The sequence below is a fragment of the Prionailurus viverrinus genome, chromosome A1, assembly GCF_022837055.1.
Source record: "Prionailurus viverrinus isolate Anna chromosome A1, UM_Priviv_1.0, whole genome shotgun sequence".
Taxonomy (NCBI): domain Eukaryota; kingdom Metazoa; phylum Chordata; class Mammalia; order Carnivora; family Felidae; genus Prionailurus; species Prionailurus viverrinus.
This window is the reverse complement of record NC_062561.1, coordinates 28,725,530-28,746,861: the sequence shown is the minus strand read 5'-3', so window position 1 is coordinate 28,746,861 and position 21,332 is coordinate 28,725,530. Positions and strand designations below refer to the sequence as shown.

The window sequence follows — 21,332 nt, the reverse complement described above, 5'->3', positions numbered from 1 at the left end:
AGCAGAAAGAGAGAAGAAGGAAGAGAATTCCAAGCAGGCTCCATACTGTCAGAGCAGAGTCCCACGTGGGGCTCAAAGACACAAACCGTCAGATCACGACCTGAGCTGAAATCAAGAGTCGGAGGCTTAAACGACTGAGGTGCCCACATGCCCCACATTTTTTATATCATCGGAAAAAAATAATACAAATTCCCTACTATAGAATTATTAACCTAATTCCAACCTTCAAGAGTAGCAGTTCAGTTTAACCTCTTACTTTATCATCAATCATCTTTAATCCTGCAGGAAAATAAGTGATTAGGTTGATAGTCATGACCCTCAATTGGAATCGGAGGTTTTGGCAAGGTTTCTGGCTGAAATGTCAATTAGTAATTACTTGAACATCAGTCATATGTGCATACATCGACCACACTGAAAAATCCAAACCTCTCCCAGCACCCACCTGATGGCCACAGGTATTTTTCCCAACTAGGTTGGCCACCTAAGTTGGAGCCATCACCTACTGATGAATGAAGATACTGCCTTTCCTTTGATCCCAGACATCAATTTAAGAATATTTATTATTCTTACTGTTCTATGACTATGGTTAACAATATTAAATAAATAAAAGAAATTTCTAAATAAAGACCTTTCAGTCTAACAAATATATGACTAGCTGGTAATCAATTGGCAACTTCATCTAGAATTCAGATGGGAATTATTCATTCTGAGGACTCCAAACAGGCGTCAAAAAGACAAATATTTTTCCACTGGTGAGCATCCTGGTCTTATCCAGAACCTATTTACTTAAAAAAATTTACTTAAAAATTTAATTTTTAATTTACTTGAAAATTTAACAACATTGATTATCCAAAGGAGAAATCTGTCATTAAATATAAGTGTCAATTATATTCCAGACAGTTTTTAGATGTCAGCGTTAAGCAAGAAAGTTACATTCTAGTGGGGAATATGACAATAAACATGGAAACAAAGAAATAATTAGGTAAATTCAAATAGTGATGGATACTCAGAAGATCACATTGTGTAATATGTGATATATAGGGCTATATATATGGCAATGGGGTGGGCATCATCAGTGATTAGTTAAATGTTCTGAGAATTTACAATCTGAATGATGAGGAAGCAGGAATATACAAATCTGGGAGATCATACTAGGCAGAGGGAACATTAAGTACAAAGGTTCTGAAGCTGGAAAGCATTCAATCTATTTTTAAGAGAACAAGACCATGTAAGCAGGAGCCTAGAAAGCAAGGGAAAGAGGGAAAGGAGCTGAGGTAGACAAGATTAAGTCCTGTAGAATACCGTAGGCATATTAAAGGGATTGGATTTTATTCTGAGTGTGATGAGACTGCACAGGTGTAAGCAAGGAACTGTTAAGATCTGATTATGAACAAAGAATAAAGATTATTAAGAGACAAAAGAAAAAATATGGAAACCAGATACAGTCTCAAGTCTGAAGTAACAGGAAAAGGACCGATGTTCCTATACCATGATCACAGGCTCTGAAGGTGTCAATGCATTACATCCTGAACAACTGATTTTCATCATAACAAGAAGGATTTGCCAAGAAAACAAAGAAAAAATACTACCATACATTTATAATAGCACTTTAAATATTTTATAAACTGTAAAATAGATGTCACCTAAAAATATGCTTTTTAGAACAGCAGGGAGAGTATATTACACAGTGTTATCTAAATAATTTACTTTATGCTTCAAGAAATACAAAGTCTTAAAGTGCCTTTAAAATAATAAGCATATAAAAGTCCACTTTCTCTTCCTCACTATTTGCATTGCAATAATCAATCCAGATATAAAATTCATTCAAAAAGTATGTTTTAAAATCTATACTCTACCAAACAAAGCCAATTCTTTCGGTGTCATTAAATCTATCCCAATCTCCTCTGCACTATTTAGGCTGTAGTCTTGTTTTCTAAGCTCTCTCCCCAGTTCCTTACTCTTGGCCTCACGGGGTTCAGAAAAGAAGCAGGCATTGTCAAGGTACATCTTTTCCCATGAGTAATTAGAAACTACGTATAAAGTGAACCTTGGCATTATGTGAACAAAACAGAGTTCTTTAAAATATACTTGTGCACTTCATCTACAAAGGATTGCTTTTTAATGGGAAACATGAACTTCTCAGATTTTCTCACTACAGGATGCTAAATGTGATCACCATCGTTTCATGTGGTGACATGAAATCTCTCCATTTTAAGCACATTTTTTCTTTTCTAATTAATATGTAATCTATGAGACAATATGAATATTCTGGTGTCCAAAAATTCTTTCACTCTGTGTTCTGTTTTGTTTTGTTTTATAGTTACACGTGGTCCTTGAATAACGCGTCTGAACCGGATGGGTTTATTTATATGCAGATTTTTGTCAACATAGTACAGTACTATAAATGTGTTTTCTTTATGATGTTCTTAATAGCATTTTATTTTTTTCTTACATTATTTTAATAATACAGTATATAATACTTATACAAAATACATTAATTGACTTAGTTATTGGTAAGTCTTCTGGTCAACAATAAGTTATTAGTAAATAGTTAAGTTTGGGGGAGCTAAAAGTTATATGCAGATTTTTGACTACGCAGAGGTCATCACCCCTAACTGCTTCATTGCTCAAAGGTCAAACGTATACTCTTTTAATTATAAAGTAATAGTGTGCTCATGAGGAAGCTTCAAATTTAAAGAACTACGAAAATTCCTTCCTTGCCCCACCCGAGATGCTGTCACATTTCCACAGAAGTCAGCTCTTTTAATTGATTCTTGTGCATCCTCCTAGAAATTTCCAACACATACACATTTATATATTTCTTTTTCTTTTTACCATAAATACAATCATATTATCTATGTTGTCTTGCAACTTTATTTTTTATGCTTTATCCTGGACTTCTTTCCTATTACTACATATAGTAATCTATATAGATTCACATAGATTCATCTCATTCTTTTTAATGGCTATAAAGAATTCTACTTGCCATTATTTATTTAACTTAGTTTAACTAGTTTCCTAAATATACATTATTACAGTTTTCACTTACAGTTTTATGATACTGAACAATGCTATCGTAAATACCATTGCATATAACTATGTATACTTTATGTGAATAACATTTGGAAGAAGATAAAATTGCCAGAAACGTAACTTCTGGGTCCAGATATATTTAATTTCTTTTCTTTTAATAGGTATTGCCAAATTTTCTTTCAAAATTGCACCAACAGCAATGCTGTTCCTCCTTCCTTCTTCCTCATCAATAATGGACATTAGCAAATTCTTTAATCTTTGCCAATATGAGAATTGAAAGAAAAAAAGCAGCTCATTAATATTTCAATTTTTATTTTTGTAAACAAGAAGCATCTTGTCATGAATACATTGGACATTTGAAATCTTTCCTCTATGAGTTGCTTATATAAGGTCTCTGTCCTTTTTTCTATCAGGTATTCCTAATGGATAACAATATTTAATATTTTAAGCTATGTATTTGAAGAAATGTATAATAAGCTTCATTATAATATTCATAAAATATTATTATAGTTGGTAATCTGTACCTAAGAAACCCTCCCTCAAACAAAGCTATAGTTCCTGAAAGTATATATTTAGTTTCATTATGTTTAGTATACATTTAACTCCTTGACTTTTAGAATGAGAATACTGTTATAAATGTGCTAGAGAACTTCCTATATTAAAATCTCAATTCTTTCTTAAAAATTCAAATTTCTATGTGCAAGTAGTAGGAAACAATTAAAAATTAAGAAATCAGCATCTTGTTCTTTAGGTAACATTTTAGAACCACTAATTTCATCTGCACTTTTTTATTTAGTGCTAAACCCAGAAGGCATTTCTAAGAACAAGGAAACCAAAAATCTAAATTAAATATGCCTAGAGAAAGCACTGTACATCTATCTTTCACTATTATGTGAGCTAATCTCTTTCTACTTTAAAAATCAATTTTGCCTAGCCCTGGAGTAAACACTCATGTGCTGGAGTGTGATAAGAACTTGCCTGATCAATGTAAAAAGCCGTGCCTGCGCGGATCTCTCGTCGCTGTTTGAGATCAGTTTCAGTGGTATCCCTTGATAGGGCAATGTATTCAACTTCCCGTTTGGTCAGCTCCTGTAGAGCAGAGAGTGAAATTGTTCCAGAATTAAAACAAATTCTCAACATATTCTTGGGAGCCAGTTATCTGACAATGCCACTGCCCTAGAGATGAGCATTTTAAATGAAATCATGAGTCTTAGCTTTGAGAAAAATGCAAAACATTGAGCATTAATCAAAACATGTATGTACCTCTCCTCAGAGCTCTACTGCACCCATAGTTGACTACTTGATAATTATGTACTTCCTTAGCAATTATTATTATAATCAGATATTATAAATCTTAATATCTTCTATAGAATTCTTTTCAAATATCACGAGTAATAACTTGCCAAGTTGGTGTTTGTTTTTTTTGTTTTTTACAAATGATAGCCATTTTAGTAAGTAAGGTTCATCTTATTTTAAAAGGGTGATCTACATTAATTAAGTCCATTAACCAATATTTACCAACTGTCTGTGATACATTAGATCACACTTTACCAAGTGTGAAAATAAGGTAAATACCAGTAGTCAGGCAACAGAAGAGAGAAGGAAGACATACATAGATAGCTATGCAGGGGGAGAAAGATGAAGAAGGATGAAAGCAGGAGGAGAGGGAAAAAAATTCTTTCATAGAAAACAAACATTTTTGATTTGAAGGAGAAATCATCCAGAATCCATTTCTTTTAGAATAATTTATCCATCCCTAACGTCATTTTTCCCTGCATGTGACAACCATGTAAAAAACAGGTTTTAACATTAGCCTTGGTTTTACAACATTGAATTAAAAACAATGATGTTCTCCAGTTGAGTAAGGCATACAATATGTTCTTATTAAACAGAGAGAACAAATTAATTTACTGAAGTATAAGGGAAAAAATTGAATGAGCACGCCATTAATGGTAAAAGAGGGTATTTCACACAACAGAATTTTTTTTCTCTGCCATATCATGTTGATAAAAATATATCATAGTTGTCATTTTGGTTTTATAAAATATGCCTGTTCCCATGCGCTATAAATTTAAGTATGTATGGAAAGTAGAAAACATTTTAAATAGAGAAAACACACGTCATAGTGGTAAAGATGTGTTGATACCAAACAATATTTTTCTAAATAAGAATGAATTGCCTCTGAAAGCACAATTTTGTACTAAAGACACAATTTCTCTTTTTAGCAGACGCCTCCTTCTTGTTTCTTAACATATCATTGGTACCTTCATGTCTATTTCATTGATTGGCTGAATGTGATCACTGAAAAACCCTATCAAAATTGGTTGACAAAGCAATGCCTCTTATTGTTAAACTGTACCTAGTAACACCCTGAACTGCCACACTGAAGATATAATCCTGGTTCCTCAGGCAAGACAAACACCAACGTCTCCTCAGCTGCTGCTTCCCAGAAATGGTATGAGCAAGTTCAAACAGCACCAGGAGCAGCAGATCGAGGAGGCAGCAGGGGTGTGTTGAGTTTGTTGAGCTATCTATACAACTCCTTCTATATAAATTAAATATAAAGTAAACACAATTATCAAATTATGCCCCCAAATCTCTGCCTGTAAAGACTTCATCTACTCTGGATATTACTAAGCATGGGATCTTATATCTAACAGCAACAGTACCCAGGGAAGAGTTTGCAAGGCAGCTTAGGCTACTGTTTTCTTATGTGTATTTCCACATCCTTAAGCTGCCTTAGCTCTGATTCACAATTTAAAGTTTGTTGCTGTTTTCTTTTTTTAAAGATACAGGTTATATTGCATCTTTGAACCCACAAGACACCTAAAATGTGCTAGCCCTTCTCATTCCATACTCCTAACAAGCTTCAGAATCTTGCCCAGAAACAAAATCAGAGTGAGATATTATGGTCTTTGAAATGAACCAGGCAGAATGGATTCTCGGTAGCTGACTTTGCATTCTTAGGCAAGCCGCTTTGCCTTACTTATCAATAAAATGAGGATAATACTATGATGACCCCTTACACCTCACAAGCTCATTCCAGAAGCAAATAAAAGATATGGAAGGTACGGGCTAGAAAGAGTTAGGTTCTGATTTGTCCATTGTATTTTGATCATCCTCACCCTACATGATTTTGGAAGTACCAAAATAAATTCACCACTGAAATAAAAGAGGACATGAAGCATATTTCAAATAGCACAGAAATCAATTCTTCAATATCAAGTAACACGAGGAAGCTTAAAGTAAAGTTCCTCCCCTTCATCCTAAAAAATATCTTCAGACAGAACAACTTCACCTGATGGCAATCTTCCTCCCATCAATACAGCAATGCCTATTAATGCAGGCAAACTGGGGAAAAAGGTCTTATACAATTTTTTTTTATTTGGATTGAGATTTTAATATTTCAACTCACTTCACAACTGTATTCAGAGAACTACAAACATGTAAGAGGATAACAGGTCAGAAAGAAGACTTGAAGTCTAGCTCTATCATTTACTAGCTAGAAAAAGGCTTGAGTGAGTTATTTCATAAACTTGTTTTCTCATCTATGTGAAGGAAAAAAGCGTGTAACATACAAGAGATATTTGACAAACTGTAGGCTCTCCTTAAAGACCATATAACAACAAAAAGTCAAGAGAATTATTTGGCTTTTTAAAATGTGGGCCTTAAATACAGAGAACAATCTGAGGGTTGTTGGGGGGGTGGGGGAGAAGGGAAAATGGGTAATGGACATTGAGGAGGGCACTTGTTGGGATGAGCATTGGGTGTTGTAGGTAAGCGATGCATCATGGGAATCTACCCCAAAACCCAAGAGCACACTTTACACACGATATATTAGCCAATTTGATGATAAATTGTATTTTAAAAAAATAAACAAAAATTTAAAAAATTTAAAAAAGAAAAAAGGATATTTCTTGAGTAATATAAATATAAAATATATAATATGAAATTAATATAACAAAATAATATAATAATGTAATACAACATATAGTATTATATAATGTAATATAAAACTAAGTTTTGTTTTGTAACCTCATAGTTGCTGATTCTATCTGCTACTCATTGCCTGAATTTGTATTTCTTTTTTATCAGAAGTTGAGAACTTTCTAGTGACAACAAAATTTTGTTAAAGCTATGAACAATATACATCTGCTTCCCAAATAACTTATTCCACACTCCTTATTAAAGAAAGCATCCTTCAACATTAAAATTTTTTTCAAGTAATGAATAATCTTGATATTTTTGTAAATTCTTAATCTTAATTTATGTTAGAACACAATTAATCAAAGTTAAGACCCTTAGGAATCCATAAGAATTGATTGCTTACCAGGTACTGCATAGCAATAGAGCGTCGAAGAGGCCCAGGAGGTCCTATGAGAAAGACATCTTGCCCCAAAAGATCCTTCTGCATCATCCATCTTAGATGCTGAATTACAGATTGAGCCAGAGAGTCTGAAACTTCAAGCATGAAAAAACAAGATGAAATGAAATGCAAATCAGACTACTACTTATAAATCTCTAAGCAATCAAGGCATATAGTGTATTATATTTTAAAAAGTGTATCTAGGGGCGCCTGGGTGGCTCAGTCGGTTGGGCGTCCGGCTTCGGCTCAGGTCATGATCTCGCAGTCTGTGAGTTTGAGCCCCGCGTCGGGCTCTGGGCTGACAGCTCAGAGCCTGGAGCCTGTTTCCGATTCTGTGTCTCCCTCTCTCTGACCCTCCCCTGTTCGTGCTCTGTCTCTGTCTCATAAATAAATAAACATTAAAAAAAATTTTTTTAAAGTGTATCTATCTCTCTATATACATGAACAACACACATATTCATCAATACATCGACCTGGTGAATTCTCACACTGCTTTACTGCTTTAAAACCATTGTTACCAATGTTAAAACAGGACAAAGCTTATGATATCACAAAGAATCATATAATATCACACTTGTTATTTATTTATTTTATTTACTCATTTTGAGAAAGAGGGAGTAAGAGAGCATGAGCAGGCGAGTGTCAGACAGGAAGGGAGAGAGAGAGAATCCCAAGCAGGCTCCACACTGCCAGCAAGGAGCCTGATGCAGGGCTCAAACCAATGAACTGGGAGATCACTACCTGAGTCAAAACCAAGGGTCAGAGGTTTAATTTAATAAGCCACCCAGGTGCCTTTGATATCACATTTAAAAGCTTACAAGAACATTCGAATGGTCACATTTAAGTGTCACTAAAGAAATACAAGTGATATTCAAGGGTGATATAAGGAATTAGAATCATTATCACAATTCTATAGCCCAATGCTTTTGTTCTAAAAGGGGCATGACTAAATCATCCCAGACAATTAATGATTATCACAGTCTTGAAAATTTTAAGAAAACTATATTATAACTTAAGTTGGCAATGGGTTGTGAGATCTTTCAAACTTCACAGTTAGAAGGTTTGAAGACTTACATGTGCAACTGTTGGGAACAGAAGACTACTTCATTCAATGCCCTTCTAAGTCTACTGTTAAATCTGTCAATCTGCTCATCTGCCTAAGCATTTTATAAATGTTTGAATTAACACAATTAATTTGTGTTTGCTCATTTGTAAATCACTCAGTGACCCAGAAAGTGCATTCCTAGGTACATAAGAAAAACTCTCACCCTTGTACATTGGTAGACACATAGAATAATCATGGAGTGTTATTCAAAACAAACTGAATACAACAAAGAAAAATATAGCTTATTAATTCTTTAAAAAATAAAAATACAACTGGAGACTGGAAGTGGATAAAATACACATGAAGGAATATTACATAACAACAAAAACAGAATGAACTACCACTACTTCTAACAATATTAATTCCTTAAAGGTATAGTATTGAGCGAAAAAATTAAGTCACAGAATAAATCCCATATGATGCTATTTTTGATAACGCTCAGTAAACTAGCAAACTGAATTCATTAGAAATACATACATATGTAATAAAACAGTGCTTGAAAAGCAAAAAATCAAGAGAATGATAAACTGAGAATAATGGACACTTGGGCATGGAATCAGAGATTCTCACAGATAGCTTCAATGATTTTGGTAATATTCTAGTTCCTATACTGGATGTGGGTTACAGTTTTGCTTTATTATTGTGTTGAGTTTTACACATAAACACACACACACACACACACACACACACACACACACGCACACGTATCCTAAAAGTCTTTTACATGTACTGAATATATTCCATACTTTTTACACTTTGTTTAATCACCCAGTGAGGCCATGAAAGAATTCAAACTAAGAACACCTGCCAAGGCTAAAGCTATGCTTCCCCGACAACCTTCAACAGCACATTACAAGGGTAGTATCCCCCTAACCCATCCCCCAAAACTAACATTTAATCATTGGAAAAAATAAAGATAAATTTCTGATTTTCTTTATCAGGGTGAGACGGTCAAGCACAAGGTTTGGGGCAGCCTGCTTGGTTTATCATGTCACTGGGATCACACCAAAGCATCTTGTAACCTCCCCAAATCAAGTGCCTCTATGTCTAAAAATAAGGAGACTCAACACCTGATCAGAGGTGCTTGGTTTCTCTCCTGTCCTCTATGAATCCTCTACAACATGCATAGGGAGTATATCACCCCCAAGGGGGCAAAATCTGAAGTTAAAGAGGGGTTGAAAAGAATTCTTAGATATTACAAGGGTCTGATGTCCACTAAAGGGATACCGTGCGTAAAAGATATACAGTATATCTGTGGTACTGACGTTTCATGAGATTGGGGAAAGACAATGGGGACGGGGGAGGTAATGTCTTTAGTAGAGCAATAATGAAAAACATATTGAGAAACATTGCTCTAAGACCTAGACCTCTGAGAATCTATCAAGGAGTTTCATGATGCAATGGAAGCAATTCACCCGAGATTGGAGATTCAACCTCATTTATAACTATCAAATGTCCACTTAACTATTTCCTTTCCTACTTCAGGCTTAAATCCACCTTTGTGATATATAGTCTACTCTTTCTTATTTCAAGATGAGTCAGTCTGCTTGCTGTTTAAGGATGACACAAGATAAAAGTTAAGTTCTAACTTCTCTATCATAAATTACACAATGTTCCCTATCCTGCAGATCTATTATCTCTTCTCACACTGGTATCAAATACATAATTAAAAACATAAACATTTCTGGGATTTCTTTCTTTACATTTTTACAAATCTTCACTTACTTTGGCCACAGGCCTTCTCTACACTTCAGTGTCACTCCTTTGTATTCAGCTTTGGCAATGTGCCTGACCTTCCATTACCTGGACTTGACTATTTAAAATACGACATTTCCAAAGTTCTAGAAGGTAAAGCCAAGTTGGTCTCTTCAACTTCCTTCCACTGTCTATTATTTATAACTGTTGTAACTATTCATAATTACAGAGTCTCCATTTAGTTCTATATAGCTCCATTCCATTTGAATGCCTTGACCTTGGAACTGTATACATTTTCAAGGCTTTTTTAAAGTTGAAGGCACCAGTTCCTAATCAAATGTGAGGTCTGCCTCTCCTAAGTCAGTGTCAGTGTCGATGAAGTGCTGAGGTTTCGGAATAATATATATATTTTAGCAAAGTCAAGAAGAATCAATTATGCCTGTATTTACAGAGCAGTTTGTATACCACGTACTTTCTTAAGTAGGAGAGAAAGGCAGAGTTATTTAAAGCGGGAATTCTGGGAACTGAGTATAACTGCGAGGATGCTCATAGGTGTTCTTCCACTTGACGTGATCCTAATGTGTTGAGGACCGCTGGCCTAAGGCACATCTGACAATTCTCAGCAATCCCTTCCTTTCCTCTTGCCACTCAGTAGTGGTTCTCAACTAGTGGCAATACTGCCATCATGCTATGCCCGCCAGAGACATTTGGAAGTGTCCGGGGTACTTCTGGTTGTTGCAAAGCCTTGGGGGACGAGGGATGACTGGGTGCACTACTGACATTTAGTGATTCTACATATGATGTCCAAGACAGTCCCATCTGCCCAGTATGTTAATGGCACCCTTGTTGAGAAATACTGTGCCTGGGTTGACATGTGTGGGTTTTTTTTCCCAGGGTTTCTGTTGCTTGCATGCCACAAATGCATTATTTCTATTTAGTCACAACTAAGCCCAGAGGAAGAGTTCCCCTTAGTTTCCCCTATTTTCTGAAAGATGACATTGTTAGGGAGGCAAGTCAAGAGTGATTAAGTTCACCTGTAGACTGAGATGTTAGATGTCAGAATATCTAAGGCTCTCATCATCACATTCCAATTCTACATAATTTTCTTAATATGTATAAGCAGCTTCTGAATCGTGTGGCTGGCCTTGCAGTCAATGCCATATCTTCAAGAAGACTTTTTCCTTTCCCTTATTTTTCTTTACCCAATAAACAGTAATAATTATAATTTAGTGCATTCATTTCATATGCCAGATAAAAATACAAATGACTTTTCATACAGGATCTCATGACAACCCTGGGATTTAGCAGACTATACTGTGTACAGATACGGAATCAAGCCAGACTGCTCAAATCCCAACTCTGCTGTTTACCAGCTATGTAAACTTAATCAGCTATTTAAACTCTCTGTGTTCAGGTTCTCCATCTGTATAACAGATATAATAAATGTACCTACTTATAAGGTTATTATGAGGATTAAGTTAGGCACTTAGAACAGTGACTGATAATAGTTAAGTGTCATACAAGCACTTCATTAAATATTCATTCCCTATGTTTTTCAAATAAGAAAATCAAAGTTCTTGAGGTGTAGTCTTGAGGTGTTCACAGTTTGTATGTGCATAAACCAAGACTTACATCTCAGTGTTTAAGTTGAAAGTTTGCACTATAGCCGTGATGTCCTATTGCCCCTCTAAAATCTTTTTAACAGGCTCTACCTTCAGATCCAAGAATTTCCCTACAAGTGTGTGCCTCATGGGGGCTCCATCGAACTTAATGGAGTTGCTTTTCTGGCCATTAATTTTATTTCTTGGTTTTTGAAGATGTCAATGATACCATGTTTTTCTCCTTTTATTGAAATTTCTAATTCATTTTATTTTACATTATGTTATGAGAGGGCTGTTTCTCTAAAAAACCTCCCATTTCCACTTGCTCATATTTTAGGATAGTATATTTTGTCAAAGAAAATATTTAATTTGTCAAAAAATTACATTAAACTACTGAGAGAACGCATTATGTAGTGCCGTGTGGTGTCTGTGGTGTATTTTACATTAAGGCTTGAAACTAGCTGTATTTTTAGGATGGCCTCAAGAAAACATGAGTCATACTTAAAAGCATTCTAGAAATAGAAACAAGATGTAAGACTGTACATTACGAACATCTGCAAAACAAACTGCCAAACTGCCACGCATAACCTAATATAAACACAGCCCTGTGCGCAAGAGAAATCCCTGACTTCATTGTTTTCAGGCACAAGATGCTACCTTCCAGGAGTCCACATAATGATAAACTGATGTTCAAATAATACCGGAGAGCTTGATCCTATAGTCTAACATTTCCTTCTCTATGTAAAAATCAAACATCTGGTTCATGTTGGGCTACATTCCTCATTCAATCCCTAGCCGATACTTGTTTTAAAAAAAAACGTGTACTATTTTTGCCCGGGCGTATTCAAGGACTTTAAAATAAGTCCATTAAAGTAATCCAAATTATGATTTTCTCCCTCTACAGACTTCAATTTGTCATATATATAAAGATTAAAATTAACATTTCAGAAAATTATGCTAAGTTCTCATCCCATTATAATAAATCCTTTAAAACTAGTGGTGTTTCCTAAGCATCCGAAGAGGAAACATAATATAATGGAGGAAAAAAAACACAACAAAAAAAAAAAGCCTTTGAAGCCAAACGGATCTAGTTGTGATTTCTCATCCTGTCCTTTATCAGTGTCCTTGGACAAGAATTCTGAATCTTCCGGGCTTTTCTTATTTTCAAAATAAAGGTAATAATACTTATCAAGAACGGCTAGTATGAGGATTACAGGTAAAGCACCATGTCAAACCCCTCAGCCAGTGAGAACCACGAATGGAAGGATATTGAAGCCTTATCCTCGCCTGCAAAGTCCTCTACCTGGTGTGTGTCCTAGATAGCAGGCTGTACAGTGTGGACTCGGTGGTAATGAATGGGCTTCCGAGTTTATACTCAAACTACCTTCTGGACCTACATACAGCCCACCCCGAAGAGATAAAGGAGAATGAACCCGGTATTTACCATATCCCTGACTAGTAGAGCTTATGTCAGGTACCTTCTCATGGCATTTCATCTTATTCACCATAGTCGTCCTACAAAATAGTTCAGAAAGAATCTCAACACAGGCCTGCCACACTCCCCTGCATTCACTCCTGCTACCTCATCACAATGAGATTTCAAAAGAATCGCAACGAATCTCACTGCAAGTACATGCTCATTTACTAAACTGTCACCTACCTATCATATATCATTCTGTACTTGGATATAATGGACAAGGGAGAAAACATGAGAGGAGGGGACACAATACAGTTATGTTTAGAACTTAAGTCCTCGTTATTTACCACACAGGCTAACTGAACTAAGAAATTACATCATTCACACAGCTACATTTATTAAGGATCTACTATATATGCTTAGCAGCAAGAACAGCAAAATGAATACAAAAGGTCCTCTGAATGTGTCAAAGGAAACCACTGCATATATATAGAGCCTCAGTTTACATAAAGCCATTCATCTATAATGTAGACTGAGGAGTCTGATCCAATATAGCTGTAATCAAAATTAAATGAGAAGTACAATATTGGCCAGCACAGTACTCAGCATAGAGAAGTTATTCAGTTTTTCTTAAAACTAGAAAAACACATCAATATACATTAAATACATTAAAGCATATCCATACACAATGATTAAGTGTCAAGTTGTTTATTTTTTGTGTTGAGATGTTAGAATATATATGCATGTGTTTCTTGTACTTGCATAGAAAAATACAGGAAAGATACCCCTAAAACTAATAACATGGCAAGTAACGTAGATGAAAATAGGAGTGAAACTGAGATTCCTCAATGTGCAGTTTTTTATATTATTTTGACTTCTGAACCATATAAATGTATTATTTCCACACACAAAAAGCTAAGTTACTTTTTTAAAGTCAAGTTTTAGAAAATACTTGACACAAGAAAATTTATATCATACATGGTTTCTGTGGAAGTGGTCACAAAATAGCAACAAAGAATATTTTCTTAAATGATGTATGCAAATAGTCATTTTTTAAATGTTTTATTTTTGAGAGCAGGGGGAAGGGGCAGAGAGAGAGGGGAATAGATGATTTGAAACAGGCTCTGTGATGACAGCAGAAAGCCGATGAGGGGCTCAAACCCACGACCTGTGAGATCATGACTGAGCTAAAGCCTGATGCTTAACTATCTGAGCCACCCAGGTGCCCCACAAAATACTGTCATTTTTATTTTTATTTTGAAGTTTATTATATTTTTGAGAGACAGAGTGAGAGAGAGCAGAGGAAGGGCAGAGAGAAAGAGACAGAGAATCAATCCCAAGTAGGCTTCATGCTCTCAGCACAGAGCCCAACACAGGGCTCGAACTCACGAACTGTGAGATCATGACCTGAGCCAAAACCAAGTCATTGGCTTAACTAATTGAGCCCAAGGCACTCCAAAATATAGTCATTTTAAAAAATATTGGGTACATTTATAAGATTCGACTCATAAAATTATGTTCTCTGACCAAAATTAAATTAAATTAGAAAAATAATAATAAAAAGATCTTTGGGAAAATCTCCAAATATTTAGAAACTAAACAGCACACTTGTAAATAGTGCATGGGTCAAAGAAGAAATCCAAAGGGAAATTGCCAAGCATTTTGAGCTGAACAAAGGTGAAACCACAATATATCAAAATTTATGGCATGCCACTAAAGCAGTACTTAGGGGAAATTTTATAGTACTAAATGCCTGTATTGAGAAAAAGGAAGGATTGGGGAGCCTGGGTGGCTCAGTCAGTTAAGCGTCTGACTTTCATGATCTCATGGTCCATGGGTTTGAGCCAGGCTCTGTGCTGACAGCTCTGAGCCTGGATCCTGCTTCAGAGTCTGTGTCTCCCCCTTTCTGCCCCTCCCTTACGTTCTGTCTCTCTCTATCAAAAATAAACATTAAAAAATACAGAAAAAGGAGGACTTCAAGTTAATGGTCTTAGCTTCTGCCTTAAGATACTAGAAAAAGAAGAGCAAGTGAAACCCCAAGAAATGAAATTCTACTGATCAGAACTTAAATCAATGAAATAGAAAACAAAATAATTTTTAATTTTTTTAAGGTTTTATTATCCATATTTGAAATAGAGGGAGATAGAGCGTGAGCAGGGGAGGGGCAGAGAGAGGGAGAGAGAGAGAGAGAGAGAGAGAGAGAGAGAGACATAATCTGAAGCAAGCTCCAGGTTCTGAGTTGTCCGCACAGAGCCTGATGCAGGGCTCAAACCATGGACCGTGGGATCATGACCTGAGCCAAAGTTGGACGCTTTAACTGACTGAGCCACCCAGGTGCCCCAAAACAAAATAATTTTTAAAAAATCAGTGAAACTGAAAGTTCTTTGACAAAATCAATAAAATTGACCAATCAGGAAAGACTAATCAGGAAAGAGAGAAGATACAAATTTCCAAAATCAGGAATATGAGATTGGGGTTGACATGAAGTACAGATACTACAAATATTAAAAGGAGAATTAGTGAATATTGTGAAAAAGTTTATGCCAATACATTCCAAGACTTAGATGAAATGGACAAATCCCTTGAAAGATAAATTCCTTTAAAAAGTCAGCTTTTTTTTAGCTAACATAAGAAAAGGTAACCCCAATAACCATATCTAACAAAGAAATTGAATTAGTGAATAACCTTCCCACAAAGAAAACCCCAAGCCAAGACAGCTTCAAGGTGAAGCCTACCAAACATTTAAGGGAATTGGCAATTTTATACAAACTCAGTCAGAAAACGGAAAGAAGTAAATACTTCCCAATTCATTCTATAAGACCATCATTGCCTGAATACCAAAATTTGACAAAAATATCACAAGGAAGGTATTATGGACTAGATGTTCGTGCTCCTCCAGAATTCCCATGTTTAAGTCCTAACTCCCAATATGATCAGTAGTATCAGGCGGGGCCTTTGGGAGGTGATTGGAAGCCCTCATAAATGGGATTAATACCCTTATAAGAAAAGACACAGAAGCTTTCTCTGTCTCTCCACGCTTTTGGCCATGTGTGGATATAAGAGGTCAGCAGTTCACAACCAAGGAGAGGGCCTTGCCAGAACCCTACCATACTGGTACCCTGATTCCAGACTTCCAGCCTCCATAACTATGGGAAATAAATTTCAGGGTTTTTTTTATAAGCCACCCAAACTATGATGCTTTGTTAGAGCAGCTGGATCTAAGATGAAAAGAAAGCTGCAGATCAATATCCTTCAGAAATACAGATGCAAAAATTCCAAACAAAATTTTCTTAAACTAAAACCAATAATATGTAAAACCAACAACACAATACAACCAAGTAGGATTTACTTCAGTAGTGCAAAGTTAGCTTAACACTTAAAAATCAATCAAATATAATTCATCATATTAACAAACTAAAAAAGAAAAACCACATTACCGTGTCCAAGAACACAGAAAAAACATGACAAAATAGAATATAGGTTTCTAATTAAAATCATCTCTAAGCAAAGCACAAATGGGAGAAAACTTCCTCATCTTGATACACAATGAATATGAAACACCTATGCCTATCATATGTCAGAGTAAAAGGCTCAATGCTTTCTCCCAAGATGAGAAATAAGAGAATAATATTCCTTCCTCTGACCACTTCTATTCAACATTTACTGGAGGTACCAACAAATACAGTAAGGCCAAAACAAAAACAAAAAACAAAAAAACCACACCTTCCAGATTAGAAAGAAGTAGCATTTCCTTTATTTATATATAACAGAATTGTTTATACGGAAACTGTGATAAAATCTACCAAAACAAGTTCTAGAACAAGTGAGTTTAGCAAGGTGCCAAGATACAAGATCAATATACAAAATCAATTGTACTTCTACGTTGAAATTAAAAAACAATACCACTTACGATAACATTAAAAATTAAATACTTGAATGATGACTCTGACAAAATATATGCTAGACCTGTACACTGAAAACAACAAAATACTGCTGAAAGAAATTAAAGTAGATCCAAATAATGGAGAGATACACCTTTATGGATTGGAAAGCTCAATATTATTAAGATATCAAGTGTCTCCAAAATGACTAATAGATTCAATGCAATCCCAATCCCAACAGTTCTTTTTTTGTGGAAACTGACAAGCTGATTCTAAAATCATATAGATGCAGAGGACCTAGAATAGCCCAGATCTTTGTAAAAAAGCAAAGATGGAAGACGAACATTACCTGATCTGAAGACTTATTGTAACACCATATTAATCAAGATAGTGAGACTTTGGTGTCAAGACACACTAAGAGATCAATGGAACAGTTTAGAAACGGATTCACAATATATATGGACAACTGATTTCGAACAAAGGTACAAAGGCAATTCAGTGGGACAATGATAGTCTTTTAAGCAACCGATGCTGAAACAATTAGATATCTATATGCAAAAAATGAACTTTGATCCATACTTATATAAAATGACCTTTGACCCATACCATATATAATAAATTAACTTAAAATAGATAATAGACCAAAATGTAAATTATGTATACAACTGTGAAGACATTTAGGGAAAAAAAAAAAAAGAAGAAAATCTTTATGATATTTGGTTAGACAAAGATTTCTTAGGTATGATACCAAAACCCCAATACATAAAGGTAAAAACTGATAAATTGGACTTCACTAAAATTTAAAACACCTGCTCTTCAAAAGATACAATTAAAAAAAATTAAAAGACAAGTCACTGACTGAAAGAAAATACTTGTACATCTTATATCTCATAAATTTCTTTTACCCAGAATGTATGAAGAAATCTCAAATCTCAAAAGAACACAAACACCCTAATAAAAAAGTGGGCAAAAATTTAAACAGACACTTCACCAAAGATATACAGATGGCAAGTAAGCACATAAATAAGTGTTAAACATCTGTAGTCACTAGGAAATGCAAATTAAAATCACTATGAGATACCATTACATACCTATCAGAATGGCTGAAATTAAAAAGACTGACCATACCAAGAGCTAGCAAGAATGTGGAAGAACTGGAACTCTCACACATCGCTGGAAGAAATAGAAAATGACACAACTACTTTGGAAAACAGAATGGTAGTTTCTTGAAAAGTTAAACATCAGCCATTCTACTCCTAGGTATTTACACAAGAAAAAAAGAAGTACTATGGCCATATAAAGACTTATACATGAATGCTCAGTGCAGCTTTGTTTCAAGAGCTTCAAAATAATAACACTGATGTCCATCAACAGATGAATGAATGAACAAACTGCAATTATTTCCATACAATGAAATACTAAGCAGCAATAAAAAGTTATAAACTATTGACACACGCAACATGAATCTCAAAATAATGATGCGAAGTGATAGAAATTAGACAAAAATTGAGTATATATTACAGAATTCTATTTATATAAAATTCTAGGAAATCTGAATATATCTACAAAGCAGATGAGTCATTCCCAGAAAAAGGAGGAACCAGGGGATATTCTAAAGAGGCACAGGTATACTTTGGGGGTGATGAATTTATTTGATCAATATTTTGACTACAGTGATGTCTCATGGTTACATACTTATGTCAAAACTTGTGAAACTGCACATTTAACTATGTGAAATTTATTGTATGTAAATTATACTTACTAATATTATTTTTAAAAGACTAGAATAACACATTGAAATGTCAACAATGTTCTTATAAATGATTTCAGTTTTATCCTTTCATTTCTCAGTATCCCAGGTTCTCTGTATTGATGATGTTTTATTTTTGTAATAGGAACAAAAAATTATATTTCTTTTGAAAAACCACATTGCAAAGTAATAACAGCCAAACGGGAAGCAGAGAATAACCGTGATACACAGAATAAGTTGTAATATGATACATAACATATATTAGAATATTTTGACTAATCAATAGATCACAATTTAACCCCAAAATTCAATTTGCAACTCAGCTTCTTATAAAGTTCTTATCCATAAGATACTGTTACACTGTGATAATTCACTGAAGACATCTTTGTTGGTCTTAGTGTAGCTAGTCATATTCATCACAAGACTTACAACAACCAAAAACATAAAATGAAACCAAAGGAATAACCTTTAGTTATAAACACATCTCAGAAGATCCAAGAATTTCTAGGTCCTGTCAAATGAGTCCAAGTTATTTAAGCATACAGCATGAACTTTTTATTTTTATGAGTCAGGTCATAGAAAAAGCAGTTATAATAGATGTATTCCTTAATCAGGTTTCACTTTAAACATGAGGGTTTTATTAACTATTTTTAAAATTATAATCCAATATATGCTTACTATAACAAAGAAAAAAAATCCAAAAATGTAAAAAGAAAAATTATCTCTCTTGATCCCTATCATTCCTGGCCTTACTCCTAACCCAATGCCCCCCCATAAAACTCAAACCTGGAGTATAGCCTTCCACACTTTTCTCTGTATACAGAAAGACATACAATACACCTGCAAAAGGTGTTTAAGTTGTTTAAAAAAAATAGTATCATACTTTATATACTACTCTGCAATCTATAATTTTTGCTTAATATGGTATAGACATCTCGAGGTCCACAGATATAAATACACTCTTTTTTAACAGCTGCAGAAGATTCCATAATATGGGTAAGCAATAATTCATTCAACCATTCTCTACTGATACACTCATTGCCTCTAGTTTTGGTCACTATCAATAACACCAAAATGCTGGAATATATATTATGTACAAATATCCTTTATATACTGATTTTTTTCTTTAATGAATACAACCTGAAAAAGAAACTGCTACATCCAAAGGTATATAATATTTTTAATTGTAATAGCTACCACAATATTACTTTCCAAAGAAGCCATATGAACTCAGACTTCTACCAACAACAAACGACAACACCGTTTCCCTGCAACCTTGTAGTTACTTGACATTATAATACTTTTGAATTTTGGCCCAGGTGATGCATAGAATTGATATCTTATTGCATAATTTACATCTCTCTAACTATTAAACAGGGTTAGAACATATGTTCATATACTTATTGGTCCTTTGGATTTCCTCTCCTGTGCCATGCTTATTTAAATCCTTTGCCTATTTTCCACTGGATGATATGGTGTTTCTCATCAATTTGTAAGATATATTTGTCTATTGAGGGTATTAATCCTCTATCACATGTGTTAGATATCCACTAAAATGTGAGTTTTAAGCTAGGGGTTTACTACTTGAATTCATTTTTTCATTCAAATAATGTCATTAAGTGACGGTTAAAGTATTACCACATACACCTGAAGAAGACTATTTATATATTACACAGTTAAAAAATTGTACATCTGCAATGAAAGTTGCAGAAAGCAACAACATTCATTAAACAGAAAATAAAAAGCAACAAAATGCATCAAGAAATGTTATCTTCAGTGTGGTGCCCAAGAGAAAGAAGATTAAAGAAAATTTAGGCACTGAATAAAGATTGCTGTAGAGAAGCTGGAGAAGACTTCAGGTCATATTACAGAGCTTGAAAAGTTGATGAGACACTCCCCTTTGAAGGCTCTATTTTATATAAAGAAATCTCAAATTAAATCCTTTTCTCCAAGTAAATTTTCATGTAATGAGTGGCAATTACTGTGCTATTGAAAATAGGGCAAATCTTAAGGACTGGAGGCTCTGCTCTCTAAGTTCTGTATAATAAGTTTCTGTTCTGTAAGGGAACCTTAGTTAACACCTTCCTGGAGGCCTTATGTGTAAGCTTTGTCAGTCATTCATTAAAACTGACAAGTGCCACAATGATTATTCCACATTATCTACAGACACAAAAATGGCATAGATTATTCTCCATGCTATTCTGTCATTTACATGCTGATGAATTTCTCAAACCTCTTAAAATTATTTACAAATGTCCCCCCTCCCCCATAAAATCTTTCACACTGTTGACTTTATGCCAAAAACCATCATTTTAAGAGTACAATGTTGTACTTCTTTCAGAAAACCTTTGTGGGTGCTAATTGCTTGCATAAAAGTTCAGTGTGTCCAGTAAACCTTAAATGACCTCACATATAATTGGTCCGCTGACTGCAGCAAGAAGATTATGTAAGGAAGCAGAAATACAACTCTGAAGTCGACTTTGA

At 34.7% G+C, this 21,332-nt stretch overlaps 1 protein-coding gene across 3 annotated transcripts in view; it reads right to left on the bottom strand.

Annotated features, from left to right (window-relative positions):
* Positions 1-21,332, bottom strand: part of VWA8 (von Willebrand factor A domain containing 8) — a 363,734-nt gene that overhangs the window by 309,588 nt on the left and 32,814 nt on the right. For all 3 annotated transcript variants that reach the window (XM_047859419.1, XM_047859262.1, XM_047859340.1), the window contains exons 3-4: positions 7,364-7,494; positions 4,012-4,122 (exon numbers count right to left, since the gene is read on the bottom strand). In XM_047859419.1, the coding sequence (XP_047715375.1) occupies positions 4,012-4,122; positions 7,364-7,494 (242 nt within the window). The remainder of the gene's footprint in view (positions 1-4,011; positions 4,123-7,363; positions 7,495-21,332) is intronic.